The sequence below is a fragment of the Seriola dumerili genome, unplaced genomic scaffold (genome assembly GCF_002260705.1).
Source record: "Seriola dumerili isolate Sdu_G_001 unplaced genomic scaffold, Sdu_1.0 BDQW01001414.1, whole genome shotgun sequence".
In the NCBI taxonomy this organism is placed as follows: domain Eukaryota; kingdom Metazoa; phylum Chordata; class Actinopteri; order Carangiformes; family Carangidae; genus Seriola; species Seriola dumerili.
Window position 1 is genome coordinate 103,470 of NW_019175669.1, and position 19,836 is coordinate 123,305.

The 19,836-nt window shown below is 40.9% G+C and overlaps 1 protein-coding gene across 3 annotated transcripts; it reads left to right on the plus strand.

Annotated features, from left to right (window-relative positions):
• Positions 1–2,719: 2,719 nt before the first annotated feature.
• Positions 2,720–18,488, plus strand: zbtb44 (zinc finger and BTB domain containing 44). Of its 3 annotated transcripts, none has more exons than XM_022768080.1 (6): positions 2,720–3,247; positions 7,033–8,136; positions 8,463–8,547; positions 8,811–8,962; positions 11,218–11,518; positions 14,308–18,488. In XM_022768080.1, exons 1-6 carry the CDS (start codon positions 3,184–3,186, stop codon positions 14,723–14,725), a joined length of 2,124 nt encoding a protein of 707 aa, XP_022623801.1. In that variant the 5' UTR covers positions 2,720–3,183; the 3' UTR covers positions 14,726–18,488. The 3 variants fall into 3 exon arrangements, with proteins under 3 accessions (XP_022623801.1, XP_022623802.1, XP_022623803.1); XM_022768081.1 differs by having other exon boundaries at positions 2,720–3,003; XM_022768082.1 differs by having other exon boundaries at positions 11,218–11,301; positions 14,308–14,428.
• Positions 18,489–19,836: the final 1,348 nt, after the last annotated feature.

Here is a 19,836-nt window from a genome sequence, read left to right on the forward strand (position 1 = left end):
ATTCCAAACAAACATTGAAGTTTTCCATGTTTTCCACAGCGCTCGTTTAGACCGTTACGGGACACTAAACCCGACCGCCGAAGACCAGACTAATGGAATTCTTTTACGTAGGTGGGTCGACTGCTTTTAACAGCTGGGCGCGGCAGATTTCACTGCACGTTTTACTAACTCAAACCCCTTAAGATGCTCAGTAAAATCCTCCCACATTGGAATAGTTTCTCTGCTCAGACATCTGAAATAAAGGGAGAAAATACTCAGTAGCTGTGGTTAGGGAGGAACCTCCGTTTAACAGGCAACAGCTGTAACTTAACAATGTCCTATTTTTGATGTCAGTCGTGTTCTATTCGCAGCTGTCTGAGCTCGGCGGACGTGAAAATCATGATGGGTTACAAATACCGGAGTGGCCGTAATATCATTCACAGAATTTGGTTTGGTTTGGATCATTGACAACGTACCAATGTATTTATAAAATACAACATATCAGACTTTAAATCTCTTTCCATCCTGGTGTTCTCACAGTTCAACAAGCTTCATGGAAATGGAAAAAATGAGTTTGATGTCTGACATTAAGAAATATTAGAAAATAGAAACAGCTATTAAATCTTTCCATCATTGCCACTCCCACCTGCCCTGCAGTGACCCCACCCCTTCCTGTCTTTCCAGTCGCCTGACTCCACCACACCCACCCGCTGACCTTTTCCCCTTTCCCTCATCAGCTCCCTGGTGAACACCGATCAGACACAACAGTGAATAACGCTGATTATCTTGTTACAGTGGCACCTGTCAATGGGGTGGGATGTATTAAGCCTCAATTAAACATGGACAGCTGCAGACACCGCGGACACATAGTTGTTCTTATTATACTACTCTCTAGTCCACTTGGAGGACGCTCGCACAGTCAGTGCCCTTGTAGTGTAGCGTACACGTACGTGCACACAGAGCCTTGTTTACACCCTCTAACGATGACATTTTTGTCACTCAAACCTTTGCGTACTTGCGGATGAAGAAAGTATAACACTATCCTTTTTATATGACTCTCTCGTCTGCTTGGAGGACACATTAACAGTCGGTGTCCTTGTAGTATAGCAGCCACATTGGAGGGTAAACAAATGTCCACACAGAGCCTTGTGTACACTCTCTGATGACGAACTTCACGTCACTCAGACCCTAACAGACTCTTGTGTGCTTGCGGATGCAGATAGTACAACACCAGCCTCCAGCAGCATGTCAGCAGTCAGTTCTTGAGCTTGACGTGTTGGAATCAGGAAAGACGACCGGGTTGGAACATCAAACTGCAGGTCTGCAGTGGTTAGTACCTACCAAAAGTGGTCCAAGGAGGGACGACTGTTAAACTGGCGTTAGGGTAATGGGCCCCCGAGGGGAGTGAAGGCTGGCCTGTCTGACCCGATCCCACAGAGCTGCTGCAGCACAAATTGCTGAAAACCTAAATGTTGGCTATGACAGAAAGCTGTCAGAACACATGGATGTGTATGGTGCTACGTGGTCACAGACCGTTCAGAGAGCTCATGCTGACCCCTGTCCACCACTGAAAGGGCCGTCAGTGGGCACGAGAGCGTCAGAACTGGACCATGGAGCAGTGGAGGAAGGTGTCCTGGTCTGATGAATCACGTTTTCTGTTACATCATGTGGACGGCCGGGTGCATGTGCGTCATTTACCTCAAAAACAGATGGCACCAGGATGTTCTGCTGGTCTAACAAAAGAAAGCCTGCAATAATAAACAAACTGGCTACCCTGACATCACGGTAATGTCACTGATGTCACGAAGAAAACAAATCCATGTTTTTTGATGTAGGTAGCCTATCAGCGATAACTCCAGATGTTTGCGCCTGAAATGACAGCTGTCAAATTCAATGGGCTCCATTAAAGCACTGAAGGGAGCGACCTGCTGAGTCATAATACATATATAGGCCTATAATGTGCTCTGAATGTTGTGTAATGGTATACGTGAAAAGCTCATATTAAAAACAGATACTAACTGACAGATGATGGCGACATGACATAGAACAGAAGTTGAATAAAGTTAAAGTAATAATAATTATTCTAAAATTATTATTATTTTCTTTAAATATTCTATGGCGAAAAATCTGACCCTACAGGGGCGGTAGCAAACGTCTTGCCTAGAGCACTGGTTCTCGAACTTTTGAGGACCCCTAAAACTGACACAAATGAGACTACAGACCCCAGTTTGATAAGATTTTTGCTTTTAGATGTTTTATCACAGAAAGTATTTGAAACCCATGAAACAAAATACTCATGCATTCTGTCATTATGTTACTTAGGGACAGAATTAAAGTGAAAATAATAAATTTTCCTTTTTGCTGGGGATCCCTAGGAACCCCCTCAAGGATCCCTGGGGGTTCCCAGACCTAGGGGACCAAACAACAAGTCTCATGGCCTTTTATTCGGGTGTCAAAGAGTTGAGTAAGATGAAAAAAATGTATATTAAATTCAAAATCCATTAAAAAATAGAAGTAAATGGTAATATGAGGGAAAAATGTATGGACAGCACATATAACAGATCTGCAGTTCTGATAGATTAACATGTCTATAGAAAGTCATATTGGTGCATGTGAATTAATATAAACTGTGGGAATTCCTGGGCAGCATGTGAGTTGTGTTGTACATGTCGCTAAATGTGACACTTCCTGTTTCTTACAGTACAGTACAGTGGAGGGGTGCGCGTTGCATTGTGGGGATACAAATACAGCGCAGAAAGAACAGCGGGGAGCACAAAGGAATTAAAACACAGCACCTCGAAAACTTTAAATGCCCGCGCGGTGTGATGTGAATTCGTGCGAGCGTTGTTTAAACTGTGAGGTTTGGCGGATGGCAGGCGGACAACTGCCCGAGAAACACAAGGAATGTGAGTGAGCGGAGGGGAGCAGCAGGGCGAACCGCTGTCTCCGACTATCGCTGCTTTTTGTCAGCTGAGCTGTTCGCATCCCGAGGCCCAGCCGTTACCTCAGGCCTCAACTCAGAAGGTAAATTCCCTTCATACAGTCTGTCTGATTACGGTAACCCCACGTTGTACGCTCGTATCGGGCTGCTTTGTCGTCTAAGCATCGATAAGAGCAAACGGAGCGACTATTAGCGCCGTGTTGCGTTGGCTAGCGCTAGCTTGATAGCTAACGGCGGTTAGCTAATGTACAGCAGCTGCGTCGATGTGTGCAGGGTTATCCACGGTCAAACCCGGAATGTGGCTGAATCGGCTTCAAAATAAATGGGGTAAAAAAGACTTATTTCTGCCACTTGGTCATAAAACTTTTCTTTTGAATTGTGTATTGTTATGTTGCATTTATGTACAAATGAACCGGAATGGAAAAATACTGAACTCAATACAGGACAAGAATAGAGCTGTTTTTAAGATAACGTACGGGTCAAATCAGGTGATGAGAATAAATAATGGGTTTTATTTTCTTATTTTAATTTATACTACACAAATTGTAACTACACCTTAATATGTGTAGGCAATAAAAGTATCTGATTAAAAAAAGAAAATTATTTAAATGAAATATTGAGATAAAAGATGTTGCACGATTCATCTGTCTTTTATTTTGACAGTTGAAATCGGATGTGCTATTCATCTCCTGGCTGACTTGACCTATTAACTTGACACTGTTAGCTAGTGCTAAACTGTGATTGTAGGAAACATATTTGTTCAGCAGATACTTCCCCCCTCTTCCTTACATACACACACGCTTTCTTGTTTTTGACTGTCAGCTCTCTGCAGTCTCTTCCTGCCAAGTGTCTGTGGTCACTTTCTCATATGTGATGTAAACAGAGTGAAAGTAACACAGGCCTGCACCACGGAGCGAGATAAGTGGGTTATCCAGATGTGTTTGGGCTTAACTCGGGCTTCAACGGAGGAGATCACCATGGTGACCTGTGATGGAGCAGGTTAACTTCAGTCAATCAGATTAACACCTGTCAATAGCCCGACTGTTGACCAATCAGATCACTGGAAAACCTGATTTAACATTCCTACAGGATCCTGACAAAGATGTTTACAAAAAAGTATTAAACAATAAAGACTTCTAACAAGCAAAATACAAAATGACAATTAAAGCTGCATTTTAATTGCACAAAGATTCTTCCACTCCACTCCTAAAGATGATTTAACGTTCATATTCTACAACTGAAGCTCTTAATAACACAACGTTGTGATAATAACTGTAAATAAAAACTTTGCCTTCTTGTATTTTTTTTATTAGAAAAATATTCCACACACTTGAATATTGCGATTTATGTGCATCACATATTCATAAAAGTTTGTTTATTACCAGACAAAAAATACTCACACTATACTAAATATTTATTATATAAGAATTCACTTAACTAAATGAAATAGCCTTAACCTTACTTTAATAATTTGAAATTATTTCTAGTGTTGCATGAACGCACTTGTAACTAGATAGGTAAACCTAACAACCTAGGTTAACTGAGCCAGTTGATAACTAGCTTCATGATACTGGTGATCCAGGCTTAGTGAAGCCAGGTGACCCAAAGAGAGCCAGACCAATCTGAACTCGCTTTGTGGTACAGGCCCAGAGGACGCGTATCCTCCAACCTGACCCTGCTGTGATGTAAATAGTTACCGTCTTTGCCGATCCGCTGCAGGTCAGCTGACAATCTTAAAGCGACTCTAGAGATCAAATCTACAAGAGTGACAGATTGAAAAAAGACTGCTCATGAAGCTGTGGGATTCTATTTTATTCAGTCTGTCCCTGCCCGGTAGATAGCGCTAAGCTAGCCAGCTGTGTGCAGATGTCTGGCTGATGTCTCTTCAATACAAACAGTGGAGATGAATTAGTGAGCAGACTTTCAGTTCCTGACCTGTCTGTTCTCAAAGCGACCATTAAAGTGAATGTGGTGTACTTGGTTTAAGCATCTGCTGACAGTCCACGCGCAGCTGTAGCGTTTATTTTTGAAAATGTGCATAACGATGACGCCCTTGTAAGTGGTGCAGGTCTTTTTTTATATTCTTGCTCAGCTGTTTTTCACTGAGCTAGTCTAAACGTATCATGTTTTAGTTGTTTTGCATTTGCCAAGGAAAATAAATTCTTGTTCCACAGTTTTATAACCGGGAAATTTGTGCACTTTACACAGTTTTATATTCAAGGAAGCAACAGTGTAGTTCACCTGTTGAACAATGGGAAGATCAGTGAAGATATCCAGCCCTGAAAACTAGAATACACTGTAGAAACACAAATTATTTCCAAATATCAACGTAAAACAAGGACATATTATAAAGGAAAACTGTCGGGAATGAAAGAATCTTTGTGCAGTGAAAATTCAGCGGTAATCGTCTTTATGAATTCATTTAGTGAGATAAACTAAAACCAGAGTGAATTTATTTATATAAAGTAACTATTGCCTTTTATTAATATTATTTGTAAACTCTTTTGTCCCTGTTGGGATACCATAGGAATTATTACTCCCGTTTGTCTGGTGATCTGATCGGTCATTAATTGGGCTGTTGGCAGGTTCTGATTCTCTGAAGTTCCCTACAGCAGCGTAGGTTACCATGGCGATCTGCCTTGGTTAAAAGTGAGCCAGCTACGTGATACCGGAAAACCAGAGATAAGCCCAAAGACAGCTGGATAACCCACTAAATCCTGCTCCGTGGTTCAGGCTCCTGCTTTATCACCATCATAAATATTTTTGTGGCAAATTTTTTATTTTTTTTAGCGTTGCTGATTTTTAGTTACATAACTGTTGATCAATCAGTTGATCTATGAGTGTATAAAATGTCCCTGTTGTGTCTTCAAATGGCTTATCTTGTCTGACAAAGCAAAATGCTCAGTGCACAATGAAGTGAAAGTGAAAGAGTCAGCAAATCCTCACATTAGTGAAGCTTCAGCCAAGAAAAGGTTTTATATTTATTGATGAAAATATCATGAAATAGTCACTGTCAGGATTTTCTGTCCATTGAATCTATTGTTGAAGCTTTGCAGTGAGGCAGGTAGGAGATAAATGTAATCATACATGTGTATTTGATGCACTGCATGACCTTTAAGATGTAAAATGGTCTTTAATTTGACCAAGGACTTATCAACAAGTGATAAGACATTAATTTAGATCATAAGATAAAGTAAAATGTTTTTGGTTTTACTTTTTTCTTCACTGAAGAATTGTCGAATCTTCTCTTAAAGATGTAATTTGTATCAGAGGTCAAAGTTTTATTGAAATCATTGTGACATTTGATTTTTAAACATCACCTCTTTGTCAAGTTCATCTACTCTTACATCAGGAAGAAGTTGATAGAGATAATGTAGACGAATAATTCTCCTTCAGTGTATGAAAACTCCTTGGTGGACTCTTTTCTATTAGCGCTGTTTGCTGGTTCAGACTAGGAACTCTCTTGTTGCACCACCGAAGCCCAGGTCTATAATTCACTTTGCCTTCACTGGGCCAACATAGCCCAAGAGTATTTTCCTTTGGTGTGTGTGTGTCTGTGTGTGTGTGTATGTGTGTGTGTGTGTGTGTGTGAGAGAGAGAAGGGGAGCGCGCTCTCCCTGCGAGAGCCCCTTCACTTGAGCTTTTGTTTGATGGAAAATCTCATGCCTCAAAGAATCCACATGTCTCACAGACAGCTGCTGAGCATCCTGTAGTGCACTGGCCTCCACATGGGTCTGGCTCGCATCGCTGCGCATCTGCTTTGATTGTTGTTACATAACTTGGCATTTTGTCCCCCATGCCCCCACCTTTCCTTCCCCTCAGAGCTCAGAGAGCACCGTAGTATTTCTCCCTTACCTACACCCACTGCCTTCCACAGTGAATCTGACTCTTTTCACACTTTATTTACTGTGGAGCTGGCGTTTTGTGTCGTGTGACATCTGAGTTTTGTCTCTGAACTTGGTGATTTTTGATGAAGTGTTAGTTAGGTAATCATTGGACACATAGGTATTGTTATATACACTAATGATGACACTTTTCCCACCAGAAATAGATCTTTGACTCCTGAAATACTTTTACAAACTGAAGATGTTTTTTTTCACCTCTCCCTGCAGGACGCATTTCCTGTACAGAGTCAGGACCTGACTCCAACATGGGGGTCAAGACCTTCACCCACAGCTCGACCTCCCACAGCCAGGAGATGCTGGAGAAGCTCAACGCTTTACGCAACGAGGGTCACTTGTGTGATGTCACCATCCGCGTCCAAGACAAGCTCTTCCTGGCTCACAAAGTGGTGCTCGCCTGCTGCAGTGAATTCTTCCGCTCCAAACTGGTGGGCCGGCCGGAGGAGGAGGACAAGTTTGTGTTGGACCTCCATCATGTGACTGTTAGCGGCTTCGCACCTCTGTTGGAGTACGCCTACACGTCGACCCTCTCCATCAGCACGGAGAACATCATCGACGTCCTGGCGGCTGCAAGCTACATGCAGATGTTTGCTGTGGCGAGCACGTGTTCTGAGTTCATGAAGTCAAGTATTCTGTGGAGCCCGGGCAACAACAACAACAACAACAACATGACGGCAGACAAACCGCACGAAACAGCACAAGAGAGCGCCTCGTCTAACTGCGCCCTGACGCCTCTGGACGGCAGCGTGTCGCCGGTGTCGTCGGACTGCAGTGTGATGGAGAGAAACGTTCCTATCTGCCGCGAGTCCCGACGGAAACGCAAGAGCTTTGTAACAATGGCGTCACCTGAGAGTCCGCTCAAATGCACTACACAGATCGTCACCACCTCCCCTCAGATCCCCAACCCCTCCCCTTCATTCTCAGACAGCACAGCCCAGCCCGTGGAGTCCTCCCTGGCCTTCCCGTGGACGTTCCCGTTCGGCATCGACCGGAGGTTCCACTCGGACAAATCGAAGCTCCCGGAGAGCCCTCGCTGTTTAGAGCAGGGCGCTCCGGCGACCTCGGAGGTGGTGGTGGGCCGGCGGCTCAGCGACTTCCTGACGTGCGAGAGCTCCAAGGCAGTGTCGTCGCCCGTGCCGGCAGAAGAAGAAGACGTGAGGGTGAAGGTGGAGCGTCTCAGTGATGAGGAGGTTCAGGAGGCGTCCTCTCAACCGGTCAGTGCCTCCCAGAGCTCGATGAGTGACCAGCAGACGGTGCCGGGGAGTGAGCAGGTCCAGGAGGAGCTCCTCATCAGTCCACAGTCCTCTTCTATAGGTGGGGTGCTAAGAATTACTTCTTCATGGGTGTATTAAAGACACATCACTGTTACTATATCTACCACTGTTATAGTAGAGGCTGCATCCTGACCCAGTTAACACAGTGTCGCTTTGTAAGACACACGATCAACCTGCTTCACCCACCAGCAGGATTTTTATTTGTATTGGTGTCAGCAAAAAAAAAAAAAAAAAGGAAACTGGTCAGCAGCATCAACCCTTAAATAACGGATGAGTCTTCAAACACCTGCAGTATACTTTTTAACTCTGCTGTCAGACATTCAGTAGACAGCTAACATATGATTTCCTGTTTCTTCGTCCTCTCAGGGTCGATGGATGAGGGAGTGTCTGAGGGCTTGCCGTCAATGCAGAGCACCTCTAACGCTGGAGGACATGCAGAAGATGACGAAAGGTATCACGATTTGTTACAACTTGCAGCGAGGCGAGTCACAGGCAGCGAGAGAATATATAGACCTAGAGATCATTAGTGGGTGTCTGGGCCACACCTGGATTGGTAATAAATTTAGACGTCTTGTTGAAGACATGATGCACATTAATATGTGAGAGCATCTCACAGCTCGTGTCGTTAAATGACCAGAACCACGACAACAAGATATTTTTTGAGAAGAGACAAAGAAAGTATTCGATTTGATTCTCTGTGTCGTTGTGTTTCAGGCTGGAGGGTATTCAGTACCCGTACCACCTCTACATCAGCCCTTCAGCCCGACCCGGCACCAACGGCCCTGACCGGCCCTTTCAGTGTCCCACCTGCGGAGTCCGATTCACACGCATTCAAAATCTGAAGCAGCACATGCTCATACACTCCGGTAGGTGAAACGGGGGAAAAGAAACTTTGAAAAGATTCATTCCCAGTCGATGTTTTTGACACTGATCAACAGAAACAGTGTTGAACAGATACTGTTGGTTGTCTGGTGAGCTCACTTCTCTGGAAACTCCACACCCTAAGATTTTATTTTTTTTGCAATCGACTCTTTATAATCACTCGGGGCAGTTTATCAGATTTGTTGCAGCTTTCACAGAAAGCTTTATAAAACTTTTTCACATTTAGCACTGTCCAACACCTGTAAACACACTTTTATGTTTAAAATCAGTGGCGTCTCACCTAAAGGTGCATCACAGTAAAAAATAGTAAAAGGTTTTTGCTTTTATGTTTTTATTAGTGTAAAAAATCCAAATAACATCGACTGTGAGCCAGTAAAAAAAAAAGGGGGGCAGTCAAAAGGGTGTAAGCATTTATAGTCCGTGTATCTCACATATTAGGACATTGCGAGGAAAGTTTTGAAACGCTGCCTGTTGTAAGATGTTTTGGATGTTCTGTCCTCGCTTATTTTTAGATCATGTAGAAATTACCACGTTGGCACTCTTTACCCACATGACAAAACTGTTGGATTTAATCTTGCATCTTGAATGTTTAGTTACATCAGATGTTATTAAGTGAGATTGTAAAAAAAAAAGTAGAATTTGCAGCCTGAAATAGAAAAAGTACAAAATCAAAAGCTGCTCAGGTCAGAAAAGTTTAGCTGTTGTAGGTCTGTTTGTGGGCCGTTGTGTTTGTCGTTGGTGTGTTGTTATTCCTGTGGAGAAAGATAAACATGTCAGTGTTTTTACGACCTGTGAAAAGTGCAGTTACAAGAGCTCTAAAACCTCTACGTCTAAAGGCCAAAAACAAAAAATATTTCGGCCTGTAGTTGACAACAAAATAACAAGTTGTCCATTGTTGATTTATCTTCGAATAGTATCAACTGACCTGCAAAGGAAGATACTTGAAATGTTAATAACACCGTGGATAAATCATGTTTAATCAGCTGGAATTATATTTCACATACGAAACAACCCAAATGAAGAATTTGGTGACTTTTGTCTCAGTGGAAAGAACCAGTCAGTTCTACATGTAAGGAAAGCTGCTTTCCTTTGATCACCTCTGACACGTCTTCAGACTTTAGCTGGAGTCTGTCTGTGGAAGTTTTAAATCATTTTCTACGACTTAGTGAGAGTCAGACCTGTTTATAAAAGGCCAGACAGTTTGAAGTGCACATCAGAAAAACATGAGCCATGAAATCTGCTGAACTCTGCGCAAACCTGTCAAGGTAGAGCTGGAGCGCAGGTCTGTGAGTGGAGAATACAGTCACTGTGCTGTGCAGTGGAGAAACCGGCTCCTAAGACCAGACAATAAAGGTCTGTGGATATCTGGATAGATGAGTGACTATCAGCTGCAACACAATAAACTGTGGGAAAAGTGTAAATATGTTTGAATGGATGTTTTAAAGTGGATGTTTCCTTTTTTAAAAGGCAGTGAAATTAATTCTGTACCGTTCAACTCATTCATAATAAAAGCAGCTTGTTTTACAGACGAGCGTTGAATCATTTTGACGTCTCTCCTCCGCTCGGCTCAGAGGACGTTCTTTTAGGGGAAGACCAGATTTAAATGTATAAACAAAGTGAAGCATGAGTCAGTCTGAAGCGCTCAGCATGACTGCGATTAGCTGATGCAACACCAGGGAAAGCCTCAGAAATATGTAAACCTGTATTTTGTCCTGAAATGAGGCTGGAATGTGTCTCACTGAATCTGTTTTGGCAGAGAGTTTGTGGGACTTAATATTTCTTATCAAATTAACGTTTTAAAAGAACATTTAAGGGGCTGAATTACTTATTTGTCATTTAGCTAAATTACCACCTAATTGTTTTGTTCCTTTTCTGTAGAAGTGGAAAATTAAATTTGAGATAAAAGAGATTCATTAAACTTTTAATGCTGGATTTAAACATGAACTGGAATTCACATAGAGAGTTGTTATTATCAGTGGATCTGCTAACAGTAGCACATCAGCCAACAGAGGTCTAAATAAAAGGTGAAATGACACTGGGCATCTTTACTTTCCAACACCTTGTATATAACTTAGTGATGAATGGATGAAACTTTTTGTTCCGGGGATTCTGGGAAACGCTGATTAGGAAAACAGTTGAGGCTCCCTCCCCACCTCACCTCATGCACACTTGGATTCTAACACTTGAGTGATGCTAATGTACAGATGGGCTAAGCTTTGGTTTTCTCCTCCTCCCTCAGGCATTAAGCCTTTCCAGTGTGACCGCTGTGGGAAAAAGTTCACACGGGCCTACTCCCTAAAGATGCATCGGCTGAAGCACGAAGGTAAACGCTGTTTCCGGTGCCAGATTTGTAGCGCCACATTCACGTCCTTCGGTGAATATAAGCACCACATGAGGGTCTCCCGACACATAATCCGCAAGCCGCGGATTTACGAGTGCAAAACGTGCGGCGCCATGTTCACCAACTCTGGCAATTTAATTGTACACCTGAGGAGTCTGAACCATGAGGCATCCGAACTAGCAAACTACTTCCAGAGCAGGTGAGAAGTCCGGGGGCGCTGACCCCCATCATTTACTCAGATCTCACCTGGATCAGAAAATAAACTACGGTTTAGATTCTCATACCTGAGGTTCATTTGATCGTTTTTTCCTTGTGTAGGTTTGTTTTTGAGATGACTGCAGGTGATTTGAATGCTCAGATCAAGTGTACCTGAAGTATTTGGCTGTATTTACAGGGGAGTTTGAATTTCACTCATTTAAAGGGATATTTACACATGAAATTTGGGAAACGTGCTCCTTCATTTTCTTCAGTGGAGTGAGAGGATTGATAACACCCTCATATCTGTGCAGTAAAAATGCAGCAGCAGCATTATAACAGCAAAAACAAACTGTCTACCTGCTTCTTTTAAAGCTCACTAATTGACATGTATCTCATTTGTTTAATCCGCACAAAAACTGAAGTGTAAAAATGCCAGTTCCTTGTTCTGCAGGGGGGTTGTGTGTCTGTTTTTCGCCTCTGTGAATTTGGCGTTTTTACACTTGAGTTTTTGGATGAAACAAACGTGATGTAACGTGTTAACTCCTGATCTTTAGAGGTGATAGTCGGTGGGTTTTGTTTCCTCTGAACAGACCCAGACGAGCTGTCCCCCCCCCCCGTTTCATATTTACCGTTCAGACATGAGTGGAATCAATCGTCTCTAACTGGCGCCAAGAAATGGAATAAACACATTTCCCCAAAAATGCTGAACTATTCCTTTTAACATTGATCACTGAGAGGAGATGGTAAATATCTGAAGCACGTTTTGGCTGTTTATGGACAAAACTCCATGAGATGTGAGGATGAAGTGGGAATTCAAATGCCAAAATTAAAGCACCGTACACAACTTCAGTGTTGTTTAAAACTTGTGTTCTCAAATGTTTTGGTCCCGTAAAAACACAACTCTGATCATTTAGTCATCTCTGTTTGTTTCTATATGAATGGATTTTCCTTCACCAAATAGAGAGGGCTGTTTGTTTTTATCAGAAGCCCGGCCCACAAAGCCTCGTGAAAGTCTGAACACAGTGTCTTTATGGAGTCGAAGTGTGTTTTTACTTCCCAGACTTTTCCACTTCTTAATCAAGTCAAGTCCTCACAGGTCAGCAGGACTCAAACGGGCCATTGACTCCTCAAAAGTTTTATAGTAGAAGGTCTACGTCTGAGATCATGACAGTATGGAAAATTCTCTGGCAACCCAGTCAGTCTCTTAACTCCCATCCTCAGTCTTCACATAAAAAGATATGTTAACTACACTGTATGTTTTTGTCTCAGCTGCTGGTTTCCAGATTCAGCTGTTGTCTGTGTCACAGAGTCACACTCCACCATAACTGTTTATTCTGGATTATGAGCTCTGTTCCCTCTGTTGGTCTCTACATGATAAATGTAGTTACAACCATGGTCACACACGTGCGCTCACACATTTTAAAGAGCCTCTGTTATAGGAGTCCAAGTGTAGTTCTCTGTAATGAAAACCCAGCCACGCTTAGATTATGTTAAGATAATATTTAAAAAGCAACGCTCTTGACAAGGACCAATTTCTATAAATCCACTTTCATGTCGTTAATTATTATTGACATGTCTTCTGGTTTACCTGCGTTCAACACATTGGACACATATAGAAGCAAATCAATGCCAAAATAATAATGATAGTAATAATAATAATAATAATAAACAACTGAACACCACACTTTTAAATTCTTCTGAATTAATGTCGTCTGAATTTGCCTTTCTGAAATCCTCAATAGTCAAAAAGTTGCTCCATTCAAGCTGGATTTGCTTTTCATTGGTTGCGATCTGAATTTTATATCTTGAATTTCTGAGATAGATCTGAGTTGAGCTTATTAAAATAAAGCAATTTGAATACAGCTTTTGAATATTAGGCATGTGAATCTAAATTTTTCGAACCCTAAATTATAAATAAATGAAAATAAAGTTTTTGAAATTGCACAACCTGAAATCGACTATTGAGGAAGATACACTCTAATATTTCAGTGGTATTTAAATGTGATTGAATTTCAAAATTCAGTCGGTGATTCAAATTATTATGGTAATGACTTACTTCCATTCATATCAAGAAACAATCCACTCCAACGCTCTTATAGACCAACCAAAAGGTTGTTTGTGATGCACCGTAGCTTTGTGAGATATTTCTGTTATTGTTCTCATTATACTGGTGTGAATTATACGTACAGAAAGTGGGAAAGTAAATGAACCTGTTAGATATCATCACAAAATAAGAAACTGCTTTTTTAATAAAATACATTAACTTGTGATCTCAAGAAAACAAACTTATTATGTCAATCATAGGAAAACATTAAAATATGGTGATTATTCATGTCCTCTTTGGGCCTCCGTAGACGTGCCATAAAGATGTTCAGTGCAGCTACAGTGGAGATTTAGAGCAGAAATAAAATCAGGAATGTAGATCCTTGGCAGTAGATTCATTGCAGATAAATTTTCTGGTGATTGACGAATTGATGAATCGATTTATGATTTCATCTTTAACGATAATCCAGAAATATATTTTATTTTCAGTAAAGCCTCCTTCTCTGTTACTTAGATTTATCATGATTAGGGAAAACGTTCTAAACGTCCAAACTCAGTTTCAGCTCAACACCAGAATCTGATAAATGCATTTTGTTATTTCCCAAAGTTAAAGATGGAAACTTTAAATGTCACTCTTTTATTGCCTGATGTGACGTCAGACTTTCATGTATCGTTTACCTCAGAAACTTGTGTTGAGGCACCAAATAACAGGACAGTGAACTCAACATCTTCTCTTCATCCTTGCAGTGATTTCCTCGTGCCCGACTACCTGAGCCAGGTACAGGAGGAGGAGGAGGTGCTGGGAGTCCAGTATGAGCTGGAGGAGTCCCAGCATCACCCCGTCTACCCGGTCAGCACCTCCACCTCCACCACCACTGCCGCCTCGTCCTCCTCCTCAGTCCAGATGCCCGTCATCTCCCAGGTCTCCTCCTCTACCCAGAATTGCGAGAGTTCCTCCGGCTTCCTTTCACCTGAGCCCCTGGATCCCCTGGAAGCCCCAGCCTCCCTCAAGATGGACGCTGACGAGACGGCAGCCATGACAGAGGAGACCAAGATGGACAACAGTGTGGGGGGCAGTTCCCCAGAGGTGTTTGAAGAAGAGCAGCAGCAGCAGCAGCAGCAGCATGCCCAGGCACAGGAGCTGGTTTCCATTACCATAGAATGATTCAAGTCTTCTACTTGCCCATCATGTCTTATTTTGCAGCCATGTCATATGGGAACATCTGTTGGGACGCCATGACGGCTTAAAGGGACGACTCGGACACGGTGAAGCTTCGTCGTGTGAAGCCATCAAGACGCCATGATCGAAGTTACCTGAAGACTTCAGTTGCCTTAGTGTTGCTTTCCACTTGCAACTCAGATGCACTTATTTGATTTCATGTTTTACACCAAACCAAATTCAGCAAAGTAAATGATCATTTTCTTTGTTTATATTATAATTTCTTGAACTTGACTGAAGCAATTTCCTTGTCGGCGACATGAGATTTCACTAGATCATAAAATCTGGGTTCAGTTCATCCCCAGACCTGAATTTCAAAATAGTATTTATCACCCGGGAAAGCAAGTGAACAGTATTTTTTAAGAGTAGTTTTACAGAAGGTTGTTTTTTTGTTTTTTTTTCCCATATGACGTGAATGCAGCGCTAGCTAAAGTCATTTCTGTCTTAGCCAATTTGAGGTCTGTTAAATCCAAGCCTTGTCCTATTTTTGGAAAGTGCCTGAGTTCCCATTTTAACAAGGTAACCTGTAGAGGAAGAAGAGGTCTTGACTTTGCCAACGGTGACAAATCAAGTCTTTGCAAACTGAGCTAAAGAAAAAAAAAAACTTGTATTTCATTTGTAGTGATAATGCTAGTTTGTATGGGCAGAGACTGTGTTATTCCTTCAGTGCCGTCGCTATAGGCAAACTGTTAAATGTCTATATTATCTATATTGCAATAGCTTGTACTGTAGTTTTACTATTTGAATGCTGTGTAAGTTGGGTGTTGTGAAATATGACATGTCAGGTGTGTGCGTGCATTTCTTTTTATCAATATGAACACAGTACATTTCATTTTTAAATGTTTAAAACTTGAAATTATATTGACAGAGTATTCCCTTTAGATGTTTGTGCAGTTTATGATTTTTCTGACCTACGACAAATATTTTCTTTCCTTTTTTTTTTTTCATGTTCGATGAACACTGTTGTTACATCAAAGCTAAACTCGAGGAGTTTAGAAAAACTCAGATCAGCACTGATGCATCTTTTTAAAAACAAAAAAATCCAAACAAATAATGACAAATGTTGTTTAAAAAAAAAAAAAAGAAAAATAAGAATTTAAAATTTGAAGTTACAAGGTTTCCTCACAGCTGCAGTGTTGTAGTCCCAAATGGGCTCTAAGATATGAGATATGGTAATGTAGCATTTCATCCTAGCTGAAGTTAGGCCTGCTTAATGTCAAACAGCATTTTAAACCCAGTTTGTTATTGATATCTGATTATGGCTTTCAACCTCTGGTCGTCCTGATTTACCAAGGTACACTGCTGATGTTCTAAGGTGTTGCATGACTGTTACAGTGATGTTTCATTTCGGTACACCATGATTGTCTTTTTCAACGTTTCATCCTCGTGAGACTTTGTGGGTGAAACGCCAAGAATATTACGTTGACCCCCAAAGTGTGGACTGACCACCAGCACCCTCTCTGTTGTTTTTTTTTTTTTACTGAAGTTGTCACAAATTTTAAAGCTACTTTGTGAAAATTTCCCTGACTAAAATTTTGAAATTTACTGTACGCCTGCATCCAGGGAAGCAGGAAGTGATACACACAGATGATGGTGGCTGTCTGTGATGGCCTGTGTTCAGTCAGAACAGATTTTAAGGACGTTGGGTGTTTATGTGATAATATTGCTTTGGAAGCAATGGGAGCGTGTTCGTGTGAATGCAAATACTGTGAGTGGAATCATTATAAATGATGACTTAAACATGTTGTGTCAGGCAAGAGCCGATAACACAGTTTGGCAGTTTGTTACTAATTTCATCGACGTTTTATTTTATGCTGATTTTGGGTCAAACCTCCGGCTCCTGTTTCCTGTGTCGTGCCAACATGGTTGTAATTTTGTACTTAGACATTGTTGTGCCTGTATTTTTGAGGAGATAATGACGCCCATGGTGACGATCCATGAGTTGAATGCTACTGACTGTGAGTGGGTTTCTCGTTCAGTGAAATCTTTTTATTTTCTGTTGCCCCCCCCCCTCAGAATCGTACTTATGGCCCACGTTTGGGATTATCACAGCAGGATGTAAGCCCTCACACGCAGGGTTGATTGTAAATGCAAAGATGAATATTGCTGTGATAAGGGCATCAATATTACAGTGTCCTGACCATTGAAATCCACTGAGAGCTGTCTTAATAAGAGCCCCCCCCCCGTGCCATCCTATCAGACACTTTTTAGAAGTTGTGCCATTTGCCCTTTTTGTCTGGGTACAAATCAAGCTTTTTTCCTCCAGGACCAAATGTCCTCTATGTCATTGGGGATTTGCCATGGCAATCAGTAACTGCACATAATAAAATAGAGATAATCATTTTGAGTGGTCCATGCTATTTAGCAAAGGGGGTCCCGCTGTCTCGCCCCTGAAAACACTGTATGATGTTGTGCATTTAAGAGGCTAGCCTTAGTAAATGGACCTATTAACTCTAGTTGCACAATATCGAAATTCAAAAAAAAAAAAAAAAAGTTTTCTATTCTCCATTTGTACGTCATGCTTTTTTCATCTGTTGTGTTCGGTGTCTGTATTCAAACAACGTTTTTATAATGAAATGCTGCTGTTTGTTGAAACGCAAAGTGCCCAAAATATTTTTGTGAACCAATGGTGTGCAATAAATGGACAGGTGGTGTTTTAAAAGTTTTAATTTTGTCTTTGGAATGATGAATTATATATATATACATACATACATATATATATATATAAAAAGAATGTACCATTTTGTTTTATTCAAATGTGACTGAAGGTAGGCAAGGACCCCATTTGATCTGTGAAACAAGGAACAAGGCTTTGATATCAAGTGACTGGTTCTGTTCAGTTCCTTTCTGTTTGTTTCTGAAGTTGCATGTTCATATCGTTGTGTGAAGTGGAGAGCATGTCTCCAGGTGGCGATGCGTTCTGTCAAGGCCTTATTTGTTGACGACTCTTCATCCAGCATAGCTTCGATCTGTTGTTCAGCATGCCCTTCTTCTTTTCTGTACGTTTTTCCCTTTTTATGTGCAATGTTTTAAAAATATCTCGATTATATACAGGACATGCCTTTTCAATGTACACTTGATGTTGTATACGTTTTCCAGTCCTTATGGTTTTATTTAAAAGTAGGAAAATATAAGAAAAAAAAAAACATGGTAGCTCTTCATAATGGCATATATATTTTTGGTGACTTTTGTATGGGTGCTGTTTCATGGCATCTTTGGATATTCTTGTTAAATGTGAATAGAACAGCATAGTCTGGGAGTATGGGGGGCCTTGGTAGTCTTCACTTTGTGACTGTCTGCAGTGTGTGTATATGTATATATATATATATAAATATACAGTATATACACTCATACTATGTTGCGTATTCTTTATACTGTAGGCTACTTGATTACAACCTGCTTTGAGACAGATGTTGTATTTTGTGTCTTTGATACTGTATTTAAACTGTAGTTCGGAGAAACTGTACAAAAACATCCCAGATAGTAACACAACCTGCACAGTGATAAGGGAGAACTGATGTTTGTGGTGTTGAGTGTTTTAACTGGATCATATTCCACAGTTGGCTTTTAAAAACTGACAAGACCACTCTGTATTTTAGGGTTTATGGTTGTTCTGAATCTTTACTAGTGCTCTGGCTTTGCAGTCCTGTTGTTATTAAAAGAGTCGTTTTTTGTAAAAGTATAAAATGTAAATAAAAAAACTAAAAGTCAGAATAAGTCTAAAACTTGTCTGAAGTTGTTTTTTGTCACTGTAATATCTTTAAGTTTACTTAAAATTAATTTCAGCACATTTTTTCCTTGTAATACACAACTTTACTAATATGTTCTACAACATCACAGAGCAAAGGTTATTTATAACATCATTAACAAAGAGAATTTATAATTAGATTGTAATTACATACTCATAGATTCTCAGTAAACTAGTACAAACCAGTTGACACACAGTCGACCATCTCTTCCCGTTTTACATAGTTGGAAATATATTATTTCAGAAAATGTGGGACTAAAACAACCTATATGGTTCAAAATATTTTTTTTGTCTTCGCCTAATAAAATTCATAATTGATAACAAATAATTGGAAGATACTTTATGCAAGAACAATGAAAATCATTATATCCCTTCTACATTTAGTCAAAAACACCTGTGTGAAATGTGAAAGCCTCCAGGCCTAGCCTTATGGGAGCTGTTGACTTTTTACTCTTTGTCACTGAAGTCCTCAAACTTTTGGAAAAGGGCTCCAAATGACCAAATTGTGCTTTTACTCTTTAATTTGAAACACTGAAAAACATACTGAAGCATTTTGATCCCTAAAAAACCTTTTTACATCATTAAAAACAGTGTTGATACCTGTTTTTCTCACCCATTTTCCTCAGCTGTGAGGTAGGACATTTTTACAGCTTTACAGCCAATCAGCATTTGCTCAGAAGAGCCCAGCCCCCCTGCCTTTGGTTCATTGGACAGCGCAAATGCCTGTCTTCGAGCTAGAATGATTGACAGAGGCGGCAGCCAATAGCAGCGCATTCTACGACTAGTAGAAGATCGTCATTGGGTCTATCATTAAGGTACGCTCGCTGTCTTTACCGGAGCTTCCCGAACGGAAGTTTGAAGATAGACCGCCAATTTGTCGGCAGTTAGCTAACCATGGATGTAGCTAACACAAGCTAGCCAAAGCCAAGAGGCCGGAAGGAGGGAAGTGATGGGAGTTGTCTCTCGACAGACTCAATGGACTTCACCATTTGGAATACTTTTATGGAAAACCCTTTTTATTTTTATTTTTTTATGTGTGGACCCTTTCGGATTCAAGGAATATAAACAATCGAGGAATGGACAAAAAGACGGACTTCGCAACTTTCAAAAGGTAGGGAGTTAACACCTGTCGCCATCTTGCTGATATGTGATGCCGGTACATTATATGTTTGTACAAATGGTTGCTGTAAAATTAACGGATCTAAGGAGGTGTAGCATGTCAGGAATTACAAAAAATATTATTAAGAATAAAAAACCGAAATCTCTTATTTACAAAAGTATTCAGACACTTTGTCATGTCACTCCAAAC

Bases quoted from the DNA above. Each gene is read 5' to 3' on its own strand.
- zbtb44 (XM_022768080.1), top strand. From the start codon at position 3,184: ATGTGTGCAGGGTTATCCACGGTCAAACCCGGAATGTGGCTGAATCGG. The intron at 8,548-8,810 runs GTATCACGATTT...GTTGTGTTTCAG, and splicing joins CATGCAGAAGATGACGAAAG to GCTGGAGGGTATTCAGTACC. The intron at 8,963-11,217 runs GTAGGTGAAACG...CTCCTCCCTCAG, and splicing joins GCACATGCTCATACACTCCG to GCATTAAGCCTTTCCAGTGT.